A 19,539-nucleotide genomic window follows, 5' to 3' on the forward strand; every position below is an offset into this window, starting at 1 on the left:
CAAATGTTTCAGGACAGATATTTGCTTCCTATCCCTTTTTCATTTTTCATAAAGCGCTGTAAGTCTCTGCTTACGCTGATTACTCCATACTTTCTTATAGGCCTGCATGCTGATCTTTCAACCTGACATTCCATACAATTGTGACGATGTATTTCTGACGATATGCCTCGACTGTTCCAACTCCATGGCGTCCTGTTTTCAGAGTGCTAAACAGGTGGCACTGCTCGCACTTCGTTCTCTGAGCTGCAGATATGTGAACGTTGTCCTTTTTGGGTCAAGTAAGTCTATAGAGAAACCCATATTTTATCTTCTGTGCTATCTCTGACTCTTCCTAGGTTCTCATCTGTCTTGTGTGAGTTTTACAGGGTCTCTGTCAGCGCAGAATGACTGTGTGAACCAAGTCCTGCCGCTCGGTGCATCACGGCGGGTTCAGTCATTTATATACATCTTCCCACCTGCTTGGTTTCCATCTATCTCCACCCTTCTCTGGCTCTATGAAGCCAGAGCTGTCAATCAAATAAGAGGGGGTGGAGGAGGAGGGAAACCAAGCAGGTGGGAAGGTGAATATAAATAATTGGCCCCGCCGTGAAGCACCGAGCGGCCGGACTTATTTTGAACAGTCATTGTGCTGACAGCGTCTCTTTAATGTCTGATGTGACACTTTTGTTTCCTGTCAAATGTTTTATTTCCATTTTTATGATCCAAAAATGGAACTAACTACTAGACATGTGAACAGAGCCTAAGACATTTCCAGTGTAAGTTATTGGAAGAAGCGATATTTATTAAAGGGAATCTGTCAGCAGTTTTTTCCTACATAATCTGAGAGCAGCCTGATGTAGAGGCAAAAAACCTAATTCCAGGGTTGCGTCACTTAGGCTAGGGTCACATTGCGTTAGTGCAACCCGTTTAGCGCTAGCGCTAGCGGGTTGCGCTAACGCAATGTTTTTAATGGGGCCGCGTCCTGGGGTCGCGGTAACGTCCCCGCTCTCGCAGATCCCCGATCTGCGAGAGTGGGGAACGGACCACGGGCGCGCCTCGGACGCTGCAAGCAGCGTCCGCGGCGCGCCAGGAAACACTGGCGCGTCGCTAGCGCGTGCCAAACATGGCACGCGCTAGTGCTGCGCGTTCCCATTGCCGTGAATGGGCGCGCTAACGGACGCGTTGCATGGCGTTAATTTTGCCGTGCAACGCTGTCCGTTAAGCGCGTTCCCATAACGCAATGGGAACCCAGCCTTACTTTTGGTGTTGTATTAAAATAAATGTTTTATCTGCAGGAGATTATCACTACAGGGCTAGATATCTGGTGCCTCCTAGTCCAACCCCGTCCCCACTACTGACTAGGAGTTTTCTGCCTATGCACAATGTACACAGAAAGCTGTCAATCAGTGATGTGGGCAGGGTTATGCACAGTTCAGCATTTAGATCTCTGCTAGATCTGCAGCAAAGAGAACTATGATTGTATCACAACTGCTGCACCCAGTAAGCTAAGTGACACATCGTTGGGATCAGTGTCTCTGTCCCTCCATCATTCTACTGTCAGATTACATAGCAATTACCTGCTGACAGATTCCATTTACATGACCATACAACAATTAGTCCGTAGACTTAACAAAAACAGCATTTTGGTAACTATCATTCTATTCACTAAATGGGGCACAAATGATTTTTTTTACATGAAGCACCATAATGAATATTCACAGAGAAAATCTAAGTGTACATATTATTTTGGCAGGTTCTAAAGAGTTTTATATGTTTCCAAAGCTAAACCTTGGAGAAGATATGGAGACATTTATAAAAGTAAGGAGCTACGTTGTTTTCTTCCCCGAACTTATAGGGGTATTCATATCTCCAAGATTCTATCCAGTATGATGTAGTCATTGTAGTAATAATATTAGCAAATACTTCCAATTAGAAATGTAGTATCGTTTTTCAGATTTGCTAGCTCTCTTTCATTATGTGCAGGCATTGCAGGACCTTAAATATCCATGGTTACGACCACTAGCAGCTAGCTAACAGTCACTATTTCAGTGGTCGTAACCATGGATACCTAAGGTCCTGCAATACCTGTATATGAGGAAAGAGACATAGCGAATCAGAAAAAATACACTACATTTCTAATTGGAAGTATTTGCTAATGTTATTATTATCACACCCACTAGATATTGGGATAGGATCTTGGAGATGGTAATACCCCTTTAACCTTGTTTTTTCTTTTAGTATATGTGCATATGTTGTATATTTTCATTGTTTTCAGATTTTACTTTGGTCCTTTGCATGTATTTTGCCTTGACTTACTATAAGGTTTTCATCTATTCATAGAAAGCAAAGCCCACCATGGGTGGCACTGAGTTCTGGAAGGTTCTGCAATGCTTGTGTTTACTCAAACCTAAAAAGGGACTTCAGAAAGTTTTCCTGATCAGTGATGGACATGTCCAAAATGAACACTTGGTCTTTCAGATTCTAAGCAAACATAAGAACGATATTCAGCTGTTCACTGGGGGTGTAGGGTAAGCCGTAATACTTAATGATTTATAGGATAGCTTGTTGTTATATGTGACAATCAAATGTTTTTTGTTGACCTTTCTGAAGATTAGTGGAAATCTGGCTATATGACTCAAGGGGTTATACCATAACAACTATGGATAGGTGAGAAATGTATGATTGCTGGGGGCTTGGAGACCCCCCACTCATCTGAGAATCAGAAGCCCCAAATCTCCTGTTTGACTGGAGAGTAGTGAGCATGTGCGGTGAGTACATGGAGCAGCGGCTGCACATGCTCACTACTGCTCCATTCCCACAGAGAACTTTGAGACTCCCATTCTTGTGATCAATAGGTGACCCCTAATGACAAACATTCATCACCTTGGACATCTTGTTTGTTCGATTGAAGACCTGGCAGATCTCCTGACATCTATTTTAGTACATGTTTGTACTCACCAACAGTTGTGGGATATCTATATAAGAATAGCTATAAGAAAAGATGCTCCAAAATTGTTATTTCAAAGGGGAACACACGTGTTCACACCACGTGCACAATTATTAGACAAATGGTATTTCTGATTATTCATTTTACTAGCTATTGAACCCGTTCTATGCCCGGGTGGCAAGCATTTATATTGGTATATGGTCTCCATCCTGGTATGTGCTGCTCCCATCCTGCGTCCCCATCCTGTCATGTGCTGCTCCCATCCTGCGCCCCCATTCTGACATGTGCTGCTCCCATCCTGCGCCCCCATTCTGACATGTGCTGCTCCCATCCTGCGCCTCCATTCTGACATGTGCTGCACCCATGCTGCGCCTCCATTCTGACATGTGCTGCACCCATGCTGCGTCCCCATCCTGTCATGTGCTGCTCCCATCCTGCGTCCCCATCCTGTCATGTGCTGCTCCCATCCTGCGCCCCCATTCTGACATGTGCTGCTCCCATCCTGCGCCCCCGTTCTGTCATGTGCTGCCCTATTCTGTCACGTGCTGCTCCCATCCCGCTCCCCCATCCTTTAATTTGCTGCTCCCATCCATATGCCCCATACGCTGCTCCATAAAGGTTTATGGCCCCCATAAAATGCTCCATAGTATATGCCCCGTACACTGCTCCATAAAGGTTGATGGCCCCCATAAGATGCTCCATAGTATATGCCCCCATACCATGTTCCATAAAGGTTTATGGCCCCCATAAGATGCTGCATAGTATATGCCCCATACACTGCTCCATTATGGTTTATGGCCCCCATAAGATGCTCCATAGTGTATGCCCCCGTACGCTGTTCCATAAAGGTTTATGGCCCCCATAAGATGCTCCATGGTATATGCCCCCGTACACTGCTCCATTATGGTTTATGGCCCCCATAAGATGCTCCATAGTATATGTCCCGTACGCTGTTCCATAAAGGTTTATGGCCCTCATAAGATGCTCCATACTATATGCCCCCGTACACTGCTCCATTATGGTTTTTATGGCCCCATAAGATGCTCCATTATGGTTTATGGCCCCATAACAGGCTCCATTGTATATGCCCCGTATGCTGCTGCAATATATAAAAAAAAAAAATACCATACTCACCTATGGTTGCTGGGCGCCGAGTGCTGGGGGGCCTGAGCAGGCGGGGACACCGGCGCGCTGTGGGGGTCAGGTGCCGGTATCGCTGCCAGCTCAGGCCCCCCAGCACTTACTATATTCACCTGGCCCCGTTCCACCGCTGCGCGCCGCATTAAGCGCGTCATCGCGCCCTCTGAACTGAAGGTCACAGGCCGAGGGCCGGGAAGATGGCGGTGCGCAGCGGTGGAACGGGGCCAGGGGTGGCACTGAGTTCTGGAAGGTTCTGCAATGCTTGTGTTTACTCAAACCTAAAAAGGGACTTCAAAAAGTTTTCCTGATCAGTGATGGACATGTCCAAAATGAACACTTGGTCTTTCAGATTCTAAGCAAACATAAGAACGATATTCAGCTGTTCACTGGGGGTGTAGGGTAAGCCGTAACACTTAATGATTTATAGGATAGCTTGTTGTTATATGTGACAATCAAATGTTTTTTGTTGGCCTTTCTGAAGATTAGTGGAAATCTGGCTATATGACTCAAGGGGTTATACCATAACAACTATGGATAGGTGAGAAATGTATGATTGCTGGGGGCTTGGAGACCACCCACTCATCTGAGAATCAGAAGCCCCAAATCTCCTGTTTGACTGGAGAGTAGTGAGCATGTGCGGTGAGTACATGGAGCAGCGGCTGCACATGCTCACTACTGCTCCATTCCCACAGAGGACTTTGAGACTCCCATTCTTGTGATCAATAGGTGACCCCTAATGACAAACATTCATCACCTTGGACATCTTGTTTGTTCGATTGAAGACCTGGCAGATCTCCTGACATCTATTTTAGTACATGTTTGTACTCACCAACAGTTGTGGGATATCTATATAAGAATAGCTATAAGAAAAGATGCTCCAAAATTGTTATTTCAAAGGGGAACACACGTGTTCACACCACGTGCACAATTATTAGACAAATGGTATTTCTGATTATTCATTTTACTAGCTATTGAACCCGTTCTATGCCCGGGTGGCAAGCATTTATATTGGTATATGGTCTCCATCCTGGTATGTGCTGCTCCCATCCTGCGTCCCCATCCTGTCATGTGCTGCTCCCATCCTGCGCCCCCATTCTGACATGTGCTGCTCCCATCCTGCGCCCCCATTCTGTCATGTGCTGCTCCCATCCTGCGCCTCCATTCTGACATGTGCTGCACCCATGCTGCGTCCCCATCCTGTCATGTGCTGCTCCCATCCTGCGTCCCCATCCTGTCATGTGCTGCTCCCATCCTGCGCCCCCATTCTGACATGTGCTGCACCCATCCTGCGTCCCCATCCTGTCATGTGCTGCTCCCATCCTGCGTCCCCATCCTGTCATGTGCTGCTCCCATCCTGCGCCCCCATTCTGACATGTGCTGCTCCCATCCTGCGCCCCCGTTCTGTCATGTGCTGCCCTATTCTGTCACGTGCTGCTCCCATCCTGCTCCCCCGTTCTGTCATGTGCTGCTCCCATCCTGCGCCCCCGTCCTTGGCCCCTATAGTAATACTACAAGCAGAAATATATTTCGTTACTGTACTTACTTTTGGAAACTCGTTTTATTCCAGAGGAAAATTAAACTGGGGAATAGTCTACCTAAAGATCTAGTCATAGTAAGAACCATTGATGGTTTTAAAAAAAGGCTTTGATGCTTTTTTAGAAGATAAATAAAATAATTTTGTACATCTGTAATGTTCTTTTCTGATTGTTTAGTCCACTTGATCGACAGTTGGGATCAGGAGGGAAAGATTAGCCCTTTTGGTTTGGACTGGTTCAGTTGTTATGGTTGAACTTGATGAACGTTTATCTTTTTTGGACTTTATTAACTTTGTGACTGTGAAGAGGCTTTGGTGCAGCCTTGGCATGGCCAAGACCTTTATGACCCTTCAGTTTACATATTGAACAGTTCCCCTGACTTTGGGTGACAGCACTCGCTCGGCCAGAGCGAGCGCTGCCTAAACCCTAACCACGGCGCTGCTTGTGCACACTGACTATGGAGTTGTTAATAAAAAAAAATATGGACTATGATGTATGATTACATTGCACACAAAACACAATCTAACCCAAGTGGATGTGTTACTTTACTGCAGGACAACAGCAAATAAACACATGCTCCGGTGCTTTGCACAGTATGGATCTGGAACCTTTGAATATTTTGCTGACAAATCTAAGAGCAGATGGAAAGATCAGGTAAGATGTCATGTTGTTGTCATCCTCTTTGTTTAAAAGCAATGTGCCTTCTTCCACTATGCTTCTGTGTGTGTGCCATTCAAAAAGCAGGAATGCAGTCAGGCAATGCCAACATCGAGGATAGCACTTGCTGTTTCATAAAATAATTTTATATCTTGTATTCCAACAGAATGCATTTTTGAGCCGATCTGGATCTTTCTTCACCTGATCGGTTCCAAAACGCGTTGTATTTGGATACTTATTGGAATAGAATAAATACTTGGTTTTTATGAAAGGACAATGGCTGTCTTTGATATTGGCAGCACCCTGCCTTTTTAATCGCACACATGATAAAGTTTGTGTATTGGGCAAAGTTTGGTTCTGCAGGAGAGCGAGTCCTGTCATTTGTGTGTAACAGTATTGTGCATCGTCTAATCTTTATCAAAGGGTTTTACATCATGGAGCGCATTTTCCAGATTTTATAATACACTATACAGGGCTGCTACATATTAATATTAAGCATCTGAGTTCTTTCAGTTATTTTTTTTTCAAAGGTTTCCATACTTCTTCTAACAAAGATACTGTTGCATAGTTTGCTCGCAGAAGAAACCTTTGAGAGTAGATTATATGGGGTAATTCAACTTTTATCTACACAGAACATGAGGTACATGCATCAGCTTCTTAATACAGCATAACAGGAAGTCTGAAGGATCTTTTACCAGAGAGAAAGTGAAACCAAAGTGCAACAAGTATATGCATTACATTCAGCTAAGCATACAGTAACAACATCGCCATCTACTGTCAGAAAAGTATAAACTCCTCCTGCCCACAAATAAGTCTGTATATCTGTTGCATATCTGCCAACACATACTACATACTGAATTATGGCTTAAATGTCATTTGGGTGGTTGTCATCTACATATTGGGTGCCACATGCAGGGTGTCTAAGAGAACCATGTACTGTAGGGTAGTATGCAGTGGTTAGAACTGTAGCCTTGCAGCCCTGGGGTCTTGGGTTAAAATCCCACCAGGGACAACATCTCCAAGGAGTTTCCAGTGATTTATGAAACTATTCACCACCCCACCACCCCTTGGCTTTTTGCATATTTTGTTACATTACAACCCGTGTTTAATTATTTTTGCAATCTGATTTGTGTGAGATGCATCAGCACTAAATAGTCTAAGTTGGTGAAGTGAGAAAAATAGGCATAAATTAAATTTATAGGATCAAATAACTAAAAATTGACATGCACATATGCATTCACCCCTTTTGTTATGAAGCCCTTAAAAATTTCATGCGCAAGAAATTACCTTCATAAGTCACATGCTTAGTTAGAGGAAGTCCTCCTGTGTGCAATCTAAGTGTCACATGTCGGTCAGTATATACATGTTACCTTTTCTGAAAGACAGAGGCTACAACACCATTAGCCAAACACCATGAAGACCAAGGAGATCTCAAACATATCAGGGGAAAAGTTGTTGAGAAGGACAAGTCAGGGTTGGGTTATAAAAAAAAATATTCCAATCTCTGATGATTCCCCGGAGTAGAATCAGATTCATTATTATCAAATGTAAAGAACATGATACCACAACAAACTTGCTAAGAGTGGGCCGCCCATCAAAACTCTCAGCATGGGCAAAAAGAATATTAATCAGAGAGGCAGCACAAAGACCAAAGGTAACCCTGAAGGAGCTGCAGAATTCCTGGAGTATCTGTTCATATGACCAGAATAAGCTGTTCACTCCATAGATGTGGCCTTTATGGAAGAGCGGGCAGAAAAAAAGCCTTTACTTACACACAAAAATTGCAAGGCTCGTTTTGAGTTTGCCAAAAGACATGTGGGAGAGTCCCCAAGTGTATGAAGGAAGGTGGTGTGGTCAGTTGAGACCAAAAGTTAACCTTTTGCCTTTTGGCCTCAAAGTAAATGCTATGTCTGTCCCCAAACCAACACACCTCATCACAGCAAGAACACCATCCCCACAGTGAAACATAGTGGTGGCAGCTTCATGCCGTGAGAATGTTTTTCGGTGACAGGGAAAATAGTCCAAGTCAAGGAAAGATGAATGGTGCAAAATACAGTGATATTCTTGAGCAAAACCTGTTTCAGTCTGTCAGTTATTTGAGACTGGAACAGCGGTTCACCTTCTAACAGCAGAGTGACTCAAAGCATACTGCTAAACACTCAAATGGTTTAAGGGGAAACGTGTAAACGTTTTGGAGTGGCCCAGACAAAGCCTAGACCTTAATCCAATTTAGAATCTGTGGTCAAACTTAAAGATTGCTGTTCACCAGAGGAAGCCATCTACCTTAAAGGAGTTGGATCAGTTTTGCCTTGAGGAATGGGCAAAAATCCCAGTGGTAAGATGTGGAAAGTTCACAGAGACTCATCCAAAGCGACTTGTACCTGTAATTGCCACAAAAGTAGGCTCTACAAAGGGGGTGAATAGTTATGCACACTGAAGTTTTCAATTATTTTGTCCCATTTGTTGTTTGCTTCACCATAAAAATAAATCTTCCCAGTTGTAAACATGTTCTCTACATGAACTGATGCAAACACTAAAAAAAAAAAAAAATTACAAGTTCAAGTTGTGAGGTAGTAAACACAGAAAATGCCATTGAAGGGGTGAATACTTTTGCAAGCCATGTATGTGTTCTGCCTGGGTTTACGTGGATTTCCTCTGGGTTCTCCGGTTTTCTCCCACACTCCAAAGACATACTAACAGGGAGTTTAGATTGTGAGCCCCAATGAGAACAGTGATGATGATTGTAAAGTGAGGTGGAATATTATGGCCCAATATACAGTAAATAAAATAATTTATTTGATAGCTGCCATTTGGCCAACAGTTATCTCTCCCGACTTTATGTGGTGGGTAAAATAAGACGCTGTTAGCGGCTTTTCTTCTCTAGTCAGAGTTAAAGTGAGGGAATTGGAAGGTCACTATAATGGTTGGTCTACAGGAGGGACTGGCAGCTAGACTGACTGATAGATGGCTCACGGTGCACTCATTTTGCATATTACCGTAAACATCAATGTGAAGCAGATATTGAAACTACAGGTTTCTCCAGCATAGCTGCCCTTCATGGAGACGTGCTTACGTTGTTACGCACGTGGTTGTGGAACCACTGTGACGCGGGCCGGAGAGAGCTTGCAGGGGCGTAACTAAGTGGACACCTGGTTCTTCACTAGAGCCCCTGACAGGGTGGATTTGATTTAAATCTAACTGATTTAAATCACAATTTAAATCACGATTTAAATCACTAGTCAGTAAGGCTTGATTTAAATCAGTGATTTAAATTAAAGTTTCTACCTAAACTAGTTCTTGCTACTTTAACATGCAAGTAGATGAAGATTTTTAGAATCATTTTTTATATTACTTTTTTCTCCCCAGTTTAATGGGTTAATCATTCATATTTGGACACCACTGTTCTGTTGTACTTAGGAAGGAGAAAAATAATCCTGACCTTAATAACAATTTAAATAGATTTATTCAACTGAAACAATAACAAAATTACAGCATAAGTTATTTGCTTAAACAAACATCCATGTTTGTTAACTAATTTGGCTAAACGAAATATATATATATTTTAAGAAACTTAGACTGTCAGCCCAGCCGACACATGAAAAACTTAAATACTACTGTCCCTGCTGTCCTCTGTAGCTCACTTGTCGTCATCTTCATCATCATCTTCTTTGTTCCTATTCATAATCTGGAAAAGAAAAACAAGCTTTCCTGCTTTATTGGGTCCCAACCGATTTCTCAATTTAGAATGAATGAGTCCAAAGGAAGAGAATATTCTTTCAACGCCTGCAGAAGAAGCTACTGCTGTTAAAAGTGAAATCATTACTTGAACAGTCTCTAAATCCAAGCGCTTAAGTGACTTCCACCAGTTTACTGGTGTGACCTTCCTTAAAATATCTTCAGCAAACATATATTTCTTGAATGGTTCCCCCTTAGCTCTGAAGTTTATTATAGTTGGCATTAAAGATGGATGATTGCTGGATACCCATGTCATAGCTAACTCCTCTTCCTCAGCACTTAGGTTTTGACCCTGATATTGGATATTGACAATATTTGCCAAAAAATGAGCTGGAGTCAGTGCTTGTCCCATTCGTTTGTTTACTGCTTGTAATTTAATTCTGTCCATGTGTAGTTCTGTTTTTAAGTGTTCACTCAGTTCCTTCCAAATTTCAACAGCATCCGCAATAAAACAGCTATTTTTCTGTATTTTGTTTAAAGCTTGAGAGATGGGTTTCAGGAAGCTCAGCATATGTTCAACATTTCTCTTAAGCCCAATGTTGAGGATTTTGGCCGTGACAGTGCCATCTATTTTATCTCGATTTTCTTCACAAAGTGTCATCAGAATAGGCCAGTTTTTGATATACTGCTCAAAACAGTCCACCACAGAGTTCCATCTAACATCTTGTGGGAGCGTTAGCTTGGTTCCACCCATCCTTTTCAGAGCTGCTGCAGCAAAATGATTATTATGGAAGTATTTAGCAATTTCAACAACATTAGCCTTTATTTCTGGAACACTTAAGTCTTTGGCTAAGAGGTGCAGCAAATGAGCACTGCAACCATATGTTATTAGCAGCTTTGTATTCCCTCCCTGCTCTTCTAAATCTCTTCTCATCTTGGATACGTTTGCAGCATTGTCAGTGACCAAACTGCTTACTAGACATTTGAATTTTTGTTCACATGTCGTTATAGCTTTTACTGCCACTTCTTGTAAGTATTCTGCTGTGTGTGCATTTCCTGACGTATCAGTTGTTTGTGCAAGGAAGACTTTACCTTCTTCTGTTGTTATACAAGCACATACAATAGGATCATTGTGGACATTACTCCACCCATCAATACTTAGGTTAACAATTTTACCCTCCAGAGCTGTTGCACATTGCTCCATTTCTCTGTCATACACTTGATCCAGCAGTTTCCCTGCAACATCAACTCTGCTGGGTGGACTGTATCCTGGTCTCAGTGACTGAACCATATTAATGAAATGTGGGTTCTCAGTCAGACGGAAATAAGAGTTCGTTGCATAAATAAACTGGGCAATTTTTTCATCAATCAACTCTTTTTCTAATCTGCTAGTTCTTATCACAAACCTATCTATGGTGGTTCCAGGAGGTAAAGTTTTTTTCTTCCTTTTGGGTGATGGTGATATGTGGTTGTGGGTGTCTGATGATGATGCTGCTGCTAATGAAGCACTATCCTGGATGGATAACTCTGAAACTGTAGAACAGGATGATGGTGATCTTGGAGGTGGATAGTTTCCAGAATCCATGAATTCCCCTAAACAAAAAAAGTCAATGCTGTTATTTTATTGTTTATACAATTTCTGCTTATTGTACACAACACATCACTGCCCCTGCCCCAAAAGGAATATTTGTTTTTCTTCATAACTGTACCAAATGACAGTAACATGCAGTAATAATAAGAAATATAATTTTTCTCACACATGACAGTTCAGTCTTTAGAAATAGGATTCAATAAAAATGTTTACCAACCTGAAGATCCTGCCTGTTCAGAAGTGTTTCTTTGGTCATCTTCATCACCGCACTTCTCATGATGTTGCCTCATTCGCGCCACCAGGCCTTGCATCTCTTTGTTGCATCGTTTGCATTTTGCACGCATGCCTGCCTTACCGATAGGCGAAGGAGCTTCATTAAAATATTCCCAAACTGGGTCTCTTTTATGGCCTGCTGCCATTATAAGGAAAGAATGTAATAAACCTCAGATCGTACACACAAACACATCCAGACTTGTCTGTCTGTGGCTATGCTGCAGTATTGTGCTCAAAGTTTCACTTTCATTTTCTTGTCTGCTTGCCCTTCCTCCTCCTCACACTTAGATTCACATTCTTCTTGTGTTGTGCAGATCTATTCCACTCCAAACAATCAGAAACATATTGTCTAACTTCTTGGACTTGGCACTGAAGGGGTTGATTCTGTATTCATAGGTTTGTAGAACAATAGGATTAAGGTCTTTTTCTCAACTCTGTTCATGTTGTAACATTTTTGCCGTGAAGAAGAGGCTGGGACCTCTGCGGAGTCAAATTCAGTTTTGAGAACTGCGTAAGTAAAGCGAGCGTCTGTGATAATATAGGAGATAAACTGCCCACTAATCCTACAGAAACCTCTGGAAGAGCATGGCATTGTGAATGTTACACATATACAGCCTTTATTCTACTGAGTTAAACAACTCAGCTTTATCTCATGATGGAAGAACCTTTGGATGGTAAAATATTTTCCTCAAAAAGCAGTTTATTGAAAAAAATCCGATTTAAATCAAAAAAATCCGATTTTTTTTTATTTTAAAAAAAAAACATTGATTTTTATCCACCCTGGCCCCTGATGGTGTGGTTAGACTTGGACGCAAGGTGCTACTCCAGGACAGATCCCAGAGTCGCAGCAGCTGACCCCCAAAGGAGCAGGGAAACAGGACCGCCAGCAACTGGATTAACAGAAGGCATACGGCTAGTAGACAGATGTAGATACAGGCATAGGCAGAACAGGTACAGGAACATGGTACGACCACAGGTATGGGATCACAGATGCTGGTTCAAACAGATCAGGAACCGGACTAGGCACAGGCAGGACAGGTTCAGGCAGGTACGGACTGGGGATGAAATTCAGCCCTGGCATTTGAAATCACACAGGCCCATGGTGTCCCTGTCCCCAATAACCTGATGGGATATATTACTAATATTATCCTGGATGGAGGAAAGGAAGATTTACTACAAGACCAATATTTCTAATTATACCCATGGCATGCTGAGGTAAGTGACAGAGTGACCGGCTTTGTACTCCGTCACAACTGTTAACAGTATGGGTGCCTTGAGAACATTGATTCTGTTAACAACGTAGCACACAAGGCAGCCCACAACCAGACTGGCCCTTCTGGCATTTGCTAGAACTGCCAAATGGCCAGTCCGGCCCTGGGTTCAGGTGTAGGTACAGGAGGATAGGCAGGTGCAGACTGAGCAGACAGGGTCAGGTAAATGGGACAGAGAGGATCAGATTCAGAGCGCACAGGTACAGCAACCTTGCAATTAGGCAGCAGGAATTATACTGATTACTGAAGTTGCTAAGGCACCTCCCCTTTGGGAAAGGTGCCTTAAATACCTAGTGGTTCACAGCCATTGGCTGTGGACATTTTCAGAAGCGCACACGCAGCCCCTTTAAAAAGGAGGGAGCACACGCGCCCTAAGCACTCTCCCAGGAGACCTTCCTGCAGAGCTCAAGCCCTGCGAGGAGAGACGGCGTCCCTGCAGGGGAGAAAGGGGACACGTGCAGGGGCGCCGCAGCTGCTGTACCATACATCGTTAATTCATTTTTCCCTGGCAGACAGCATAATGCTTTCAGAATTGAGAGCTAAAGTCTAGTTGACTGCAGTTGGCAATTCCTTAACTTTTTCCTTTTATTAGTTTTATATCAGTGGCCCTCAATGTTCTCTCACATCAGATCCAACATTGTAATAAGAAAAGAGAAATTTGTGATTGTCCATTTTCAGCATTGTAACAATAAGTTTCTGCTTTACATTTTCTCTTGCAGATGGAGAAACAAAGTAATCGGCTGAACTCCTCAGCGTGTACAGCTGTTTCAGTGAAATGGAGGCAGTTTAATGAGAACCCTTCTGAGCTCCTGCAAGCGCCTGCAAACATACAAGCCATATTCTCTAATGATAGTCTTTTTGTGTATGGCTTTGTGCCTTATTGCACTCAGGTGTGTATTTTATGGTGCAGGGGTGGCACGGTGAGGGCGACTATGCATGCGGCAGCAACGTCCAACATGGTCAGGTTTTACCGCAAGTCACTGCATTTTTAGGAAGTTAAGCAAATCATAGTAAAGCCATGTGCACACTGAGACTTTTTGTTGAATTCTTAGGCTACGTTCACATTTGCGGTGCGTCGGGCGCAACCGCGGCAACGCATGCGTCATGCACCCCTATATTTAACATGGGGGCGCATGGACATGCGTTGTCTTGCGTTTTGTGACGCATGCGTCTTTTTTGGCGCAAGCGTCAGGGCGCAGAGGACGCAGCAAGTTGCATTTTTTTTGCGTCCAAAATCGGCCAAAAATGTACGCATGCATCACAAAACAATGCGTTTTTGCATGCGTTTTGCATGTGTTGTGCGTTGCGTCGCCAACGCAAATGTGAACGTAGCCTTAGAGCAAAAACTGAACACAAACTCAACATTTTGAGGAGCTTTGAGATTTGGAGAGTTTCCACTTAGTTTCTGCTTCAAAAACTCTTTGAAAAACTGTGTGCACATAGCGAAGGACCGTGTGCAGTTTTCTTCATGCAGTTCTCGATGATGCAACACAATACTCACCATTAATGAAAAGATGAAACTTGCTCCCTCAGTACCTTGACCATTTGCAAAACCATTAGAAAAAAAAGAAGCCGCACGCTTTCCGGTCTCAATATGTGCATCACGGTCGAGAGACACACTTAAGATCCAATAAAGAAGGAAAACCAGAGCACCCAAGCGTCATCCAAGATGTTTTATCATGCAACGTTTCAGCCACAAAGATCTTTATCAAGCTTGACATAGACCTTTGTGGTAAAATATTGCATGTCTGGCAAATATAAAAACCCTGGATGAAGCTAGAGGGTTCCGATTTTCTTTTTTTATTGCATCTCCAAAACCAATCATGGTTGTAAACTTAATACAATTCTGGGCCCAAATCTTGTGGCATTAATGAAGCCCTGAATGTTTTATTCACAGTAGAAAAATGTACATCCTTGGGCCACCTAAGCGTGTACATGGTGAATTCTCCCTCAATGGACGTCTTCAAATAGAGGCTGGACAGACATCTGTCTGAGATGGTTTGGTGAATCCTGCATTGAGCAGGGGGTTGGACACGATGACCCTGGAGGTCCCTTCCAACTCTAACAGTCTATGATTCTATGTATAGATTAAAAATAAAAATGGGTCAGTACTCCAAGTAATTTTGGTGTTACGTGAAGGACCTCCTTGTTAATACAGAAAATATAAAGATCCAATGCACATACAAGGAATGTCATCGTCACCCCAGTGAGGAGTCTCTTCCACTTTCTGTGTGGTTCTATCAAAAATTTGAACATAAAGTTTTTACATTATGGAAATTTTTGAAGTTTTGTGTGTAGAAGGATGGAAATGTAGGTCGGCATACATTCAGGAGATACATGGCCGATCGTGGCCACAGTCAGGATGGCTTCTGAGGCATCCATCAGTGATAGGGACCGATTGCAAAAAGTATACGGTATACCATGTTGGTAAAAGAGCGCAGTCTGATGCACTTTCCAGATGGTGTGCTGACACATACTGGTCCGAACACGCGTTTTGCCTACATCTACTGGGTAGGGGATTATGGAAATTTGAAAGGAACCTGACATGAGATTCGTACATCGGACACTGGCTGTGGTATTGCGGCCATATAAGTTTTGCTCTGAAATACTGCGTTGTTTCAGAGAACACACACGTTGAAAAGCCGTCTGGGTATTATATGTTTCGGATGATGAGTCCAAGGCAGATCCTTGGCGGCTTCTTCTGCACCACTCTTAGGATTAGGATTTAAAGAAATGTGTGTTAAAGGAATTTTCCACTTTGAAAACACCGGTTGCCGAAATGATCTCATTCTTGTAAAACAAAAAACACTGTTAGTACTCGCCCTCCCCACCTCTCCTGGGTCCAGCCCTGGCTCTCCACAACTGCCCTGGGCTCTGTGTATTGGCTGCAGCCTGTGATGTTACCTATAGAGAGCACATCATCGCTGCAGCCAATCACTGAACTCAAGGCTCTACTGACGTAGACAGCACGAGCTGTAGAGCTCCCTGATTGCCTGCACTCTTGATTTGCACTGTAGTCGTGATGTCACTCCTTCAGCCCAACCAAAGAGATCTGTGCAATGCCAGAGAGCCGGTACTGGACCTGGGTAGGGTGAGTACTACCTGTGTTTGCTTTTTTTTTTCTCTTTTTAAGTCGTTGGTGCAGGACCCTTTTACATTTTCTATGCTGCACTATCTGAGGGTATCGTAGGTTAAGACTTTCTACCAGGACTTAAAGAAAAACCTGCAAGTCCTACGTCTCCTGCTCATGCAATGACTGCCAGCTTTTCCAGCGTCACCTTGCTTCATCGTTTTCCATGGACTAAAAGTGTAAAATATCCAAATAAATTTTCTTTTTTCAAACTACAGGCAACACTAAAGGCATTAGTTGATAATGAGGAGCTTGAGAACATGGTTTCCACCACTGAGCTGCAGAAGACGACTGGAACAGTATGTTACTCCCTATTTTTCCATTTATTGACATTATGTCCTGAATAAAGTTTTTTTTTGCCCTAGAATATAAGCTGTGACACTGTAAGGATTTTATTGTGTTCTCTATGGGAGAGTCGCTGGCAGACTCTTCTGGAGGTGGCTTATCTCGGAGAACAAAAGGATCGATGGTCCAAAATCGCACCTGCCGGATCCTTATATCCCCTGACAACATCTGTTGGGTTGAGAGTTGGGAGGACTCCAGACATATTAGACTCTTGGCCCAACATGCCGATATTGGCAGGTTCAAGTTATGAAGAAGACTTGGTTCCAGCTCCTTTAAAAATAATCCTTTATTGGGATACATTAAAATAGTTTCCATATTGCATGGGGGAAAAGGCAACGCGTTTCGAACCAGCAGGTGCCATCGACGTTGGCTTATGTGTATGGAGACCTTAAGTCCATCAAGTTGTGACCTGTGCTCTCAGTAAAGATGTGATTCAGGGTGGGGCAGATTTTTTCACTGTTGTGTAATCTGTTCTTTGTAGAATATATTTCTTTGAAGTACATTATTTTAAAGCCTATAAAGTTGAACACCTCCAAGGGCATTTTTTTCTACTTTTTAATTAAATGCATTTGTATTATGGTTAGAATGATGTTTACGTTAAGTAAAAATGTTGCATGGTGTGTCTTCTATAGCCTCCGTGTTGCACTGCCTTTTGCTGGCTGCAGAATGAGTTCATTAAGGATCCATCAGTGAGCTCCTTTCCATGTGGAGTTTGTAACTTTTTTATGTCTTTCAATGAGCTCCTAGCAGCTGATTAATGATCACATGAAAGTTCAGCTCTCCTTTGATGTGGTGATTCCTCAGTGGAGAGGACCTCAGTAAGCGACCGATTAGGCTGCCGTCACACTTGCAGTATTTGGTCAGTATTTTACATCAGTATTTGTAAGCCAAAACCAGGAGTGGAACAAATAGAGGAAAAGTATAACAGAAACATATGCACCACTTTTGTATTTATCACCCACTCCTGGTTTTAGGCTACTTTCACACTAGCGTTAACTGCAATCCGCCGCAATGCGTCGTTTTGCAGAAAAAACGCATCCTGCAAAAGTGCTTGCAGGATGCGTTTTTTCCCCATAGACTTGTATTGACGACGCATTGCGACGGATTGCCACACGTCGCATCCGTCGTGCGACGGATGCGTCATGCTTCTGCGGACCGTCGGGAGCAAAAAACGCTACATGTAACGTTTTTTGCTCCTGACGGACCGCTTTTTCCGACCGCGCATGCGCGGCCGGAACTACGCCCCCACCTCCCCGCACCTTACAATTGGGCAGCGGATGCGCCGGAGAAATGCATCCGCTGCCTCCGTTGTGCAATGCGTTAAACGCTAGCGTCGGAATCTCTCCCCGACGCATTGCGACGGGGAGATTCCGACGCTAGTGTGAAAGTAGCCTTAGAGTTACAAATACAACCAGCTCAGTCAATTAAAGGGAATCTGTCGAGCAAGTTTTTAGACCCCAAACTAATGTCCTCCATGTGAGGTCCCTGTAATATTGATGAAGTCCATACCTTTTGTTTTAGAAGGCCTTTTCTCCGTTTTCTAGAAATCCATTGGCAAATTTTTATGCAAATGAGATGCGGGTGCAGGGGGCCCGTTCTGCACTTCCAGCTCTCTGGCCGATCTCCTTCGCTCCCCACCTGCTGCCGACCTCCTGTCAGTGACTGATGGGTCACTCTTCTCTGTGTTCTGCTCCCTCGCATGAGATCTCACACATTATTCCCAGGGGCGGCGGCGCATGTAGCCCCTACTTTTGAATGTCATGAGGACCATGCTCCGTATGCTCCCGGGAATGACGACGTTTGTGCAAGATCTTGGGCGGAGGAGCGGATGACGGAGCGGAGTGACCCATCAGCCACTGAATGGAGGCCGGCGGCAGGCGGGAGAGCGGCCAGAGAGCTGTTAATGTAGACCAGGTGCCCTGCACTTGCAGCTTATTTGCTTGAAAGTTTGGAGATCGATTTCTAGAAAATGGAGGCAATGACTTATAATACAAAAGGTACAGACTTTATCAAGATTACAGGAACTTTACATAGAGAAATTTAATTTGGGGTCTACAAACCTGCTGACAGGTTCCCTTTAATCTCATTCCGTAGCCGGCAATCAGTTAAGGAAACAATCAGCATTACAAGCTGAACATTTTTAATGAGACCCAATTCCAAATATTTTTATTTTCGTAAAACTTGTTTTATCGAACAATAGTAAAAGCACAGAATTGTTACAGTTGCCAAACAAAAAAAAAATGAAGGTAAGGCAGGACATTATTAGCACAATCCTTTGCTTCATTTACATTCTTAAATGCATGCAGTATGTGTAAAATGGAACAGAACAAATGTGTAAATCAAACATCAACATTAAAGGGAATGTCAGCAGGTTTTTGCTATCCCATCTGAGAGCAGCATGATATAGAGGCAGAGAGCCTGATTCCAGTGATGTGTCACTTACTGAGTTGCTTGCTGTCTTTTTGAGAGAATCCCCTTCATTATGCTGCACTCAGATTAGGTGGTAAAAACCTGGTAACAGATTCCTTATAATGGAAGATACAGGTCTCATGTCTGCGGATTACTGATTGTGTGGTTGTAAAATGTATTATTACCGTTATTACCGTAATTCAGAATACATGCATTTAATAACAGAAAAATTCAATTTCCTTTACATATTTTAGCTAACATTACTTTGATCTCCTTGTGTCCAGATGCTGCACACCCTTACAGCTCGCGCTCTAGTAAAAGACTACGAGGATGGAATTCTGCTGGAAAAGGAAAATGAGAATGAGGTCAGTGCAATAACTGACAATGACAGGCGTCATCGGATTCATTGTGTGGCGTCTACGAATTCCCCATAAAAGGGGAAATACTTTTTTTTTCTTTTGCAGTGATGCCACCGTACACCTAGACATTAGCGGTAAATATTGGAAGCTTTTCCCAACATATACTTTCATCAAAACAGGCTCAAAACATTACACATTTTTTTTGGAAGTTTAGTGTAGCGAATCCAC

At 43.1% G+C, this 19,539-nt stretch overlaps 1 protein-coding gene across 4 annotated transcripts in view; it reads left to right on the forward strand.

Annotated features, from left to right (window-relative positions):
- PARP4 (poly(ADP-ribose) polymerase family member 4) overlaps positions 1 to 19,539 on the forward strand; it is a 352,799-nt gene that overhangs the window by 76,070 nt on the left and 257,190 nt on the right. For all 4 annotated transcript variants that reach the window (XM_069759088.1, XM_069759086.1, XM_069759089.1 and 1 more), the window contains exons 22-28: positions 101 to 278; positions 1,733 to 1,797; positions 2,320 to 2,507; positions 6,156 to 6,255; positions 13,788 to 13,958; positions 16,417 to 16,497; positions 19,237 to 19,317. In XM_069759088.1, coding sequence (XP_069615189.1) covers positions 101 to 278; positions 1,733 to 1,797; positions 2,320 to 2,507; positions 6,156 to 6,255; positions 13,788 to 13,958; positions 16,417 to 16,497; positions 19,237 to 19,317 — 864 coding nt within the window. The remainder of the gene's footprint in view (positions 1 to 100; positions 279 to 1,732; positions 1,798 to 2,319; positions 2,508 to 6,155; positions 6,256 to 13,787; positions 13,959 to 16,416; positions 16,498 to 19,236; positions 19,318 to 19,539) is intronic.

Source organism: Ranitomeya imitator, chromosome 3 (assembly GCF_032444005.1).
Source record: "Ranitomeya imitator isolate aRanImi1 chromosome 3, aRanImi1.pri, whole genome shotgun sequence".
NCBI lineage: Eukaryota > Metazoa > Chordata > Amphibia > Anura > Dendrobatidae > Ranitomeya > Ranitomeya imitator.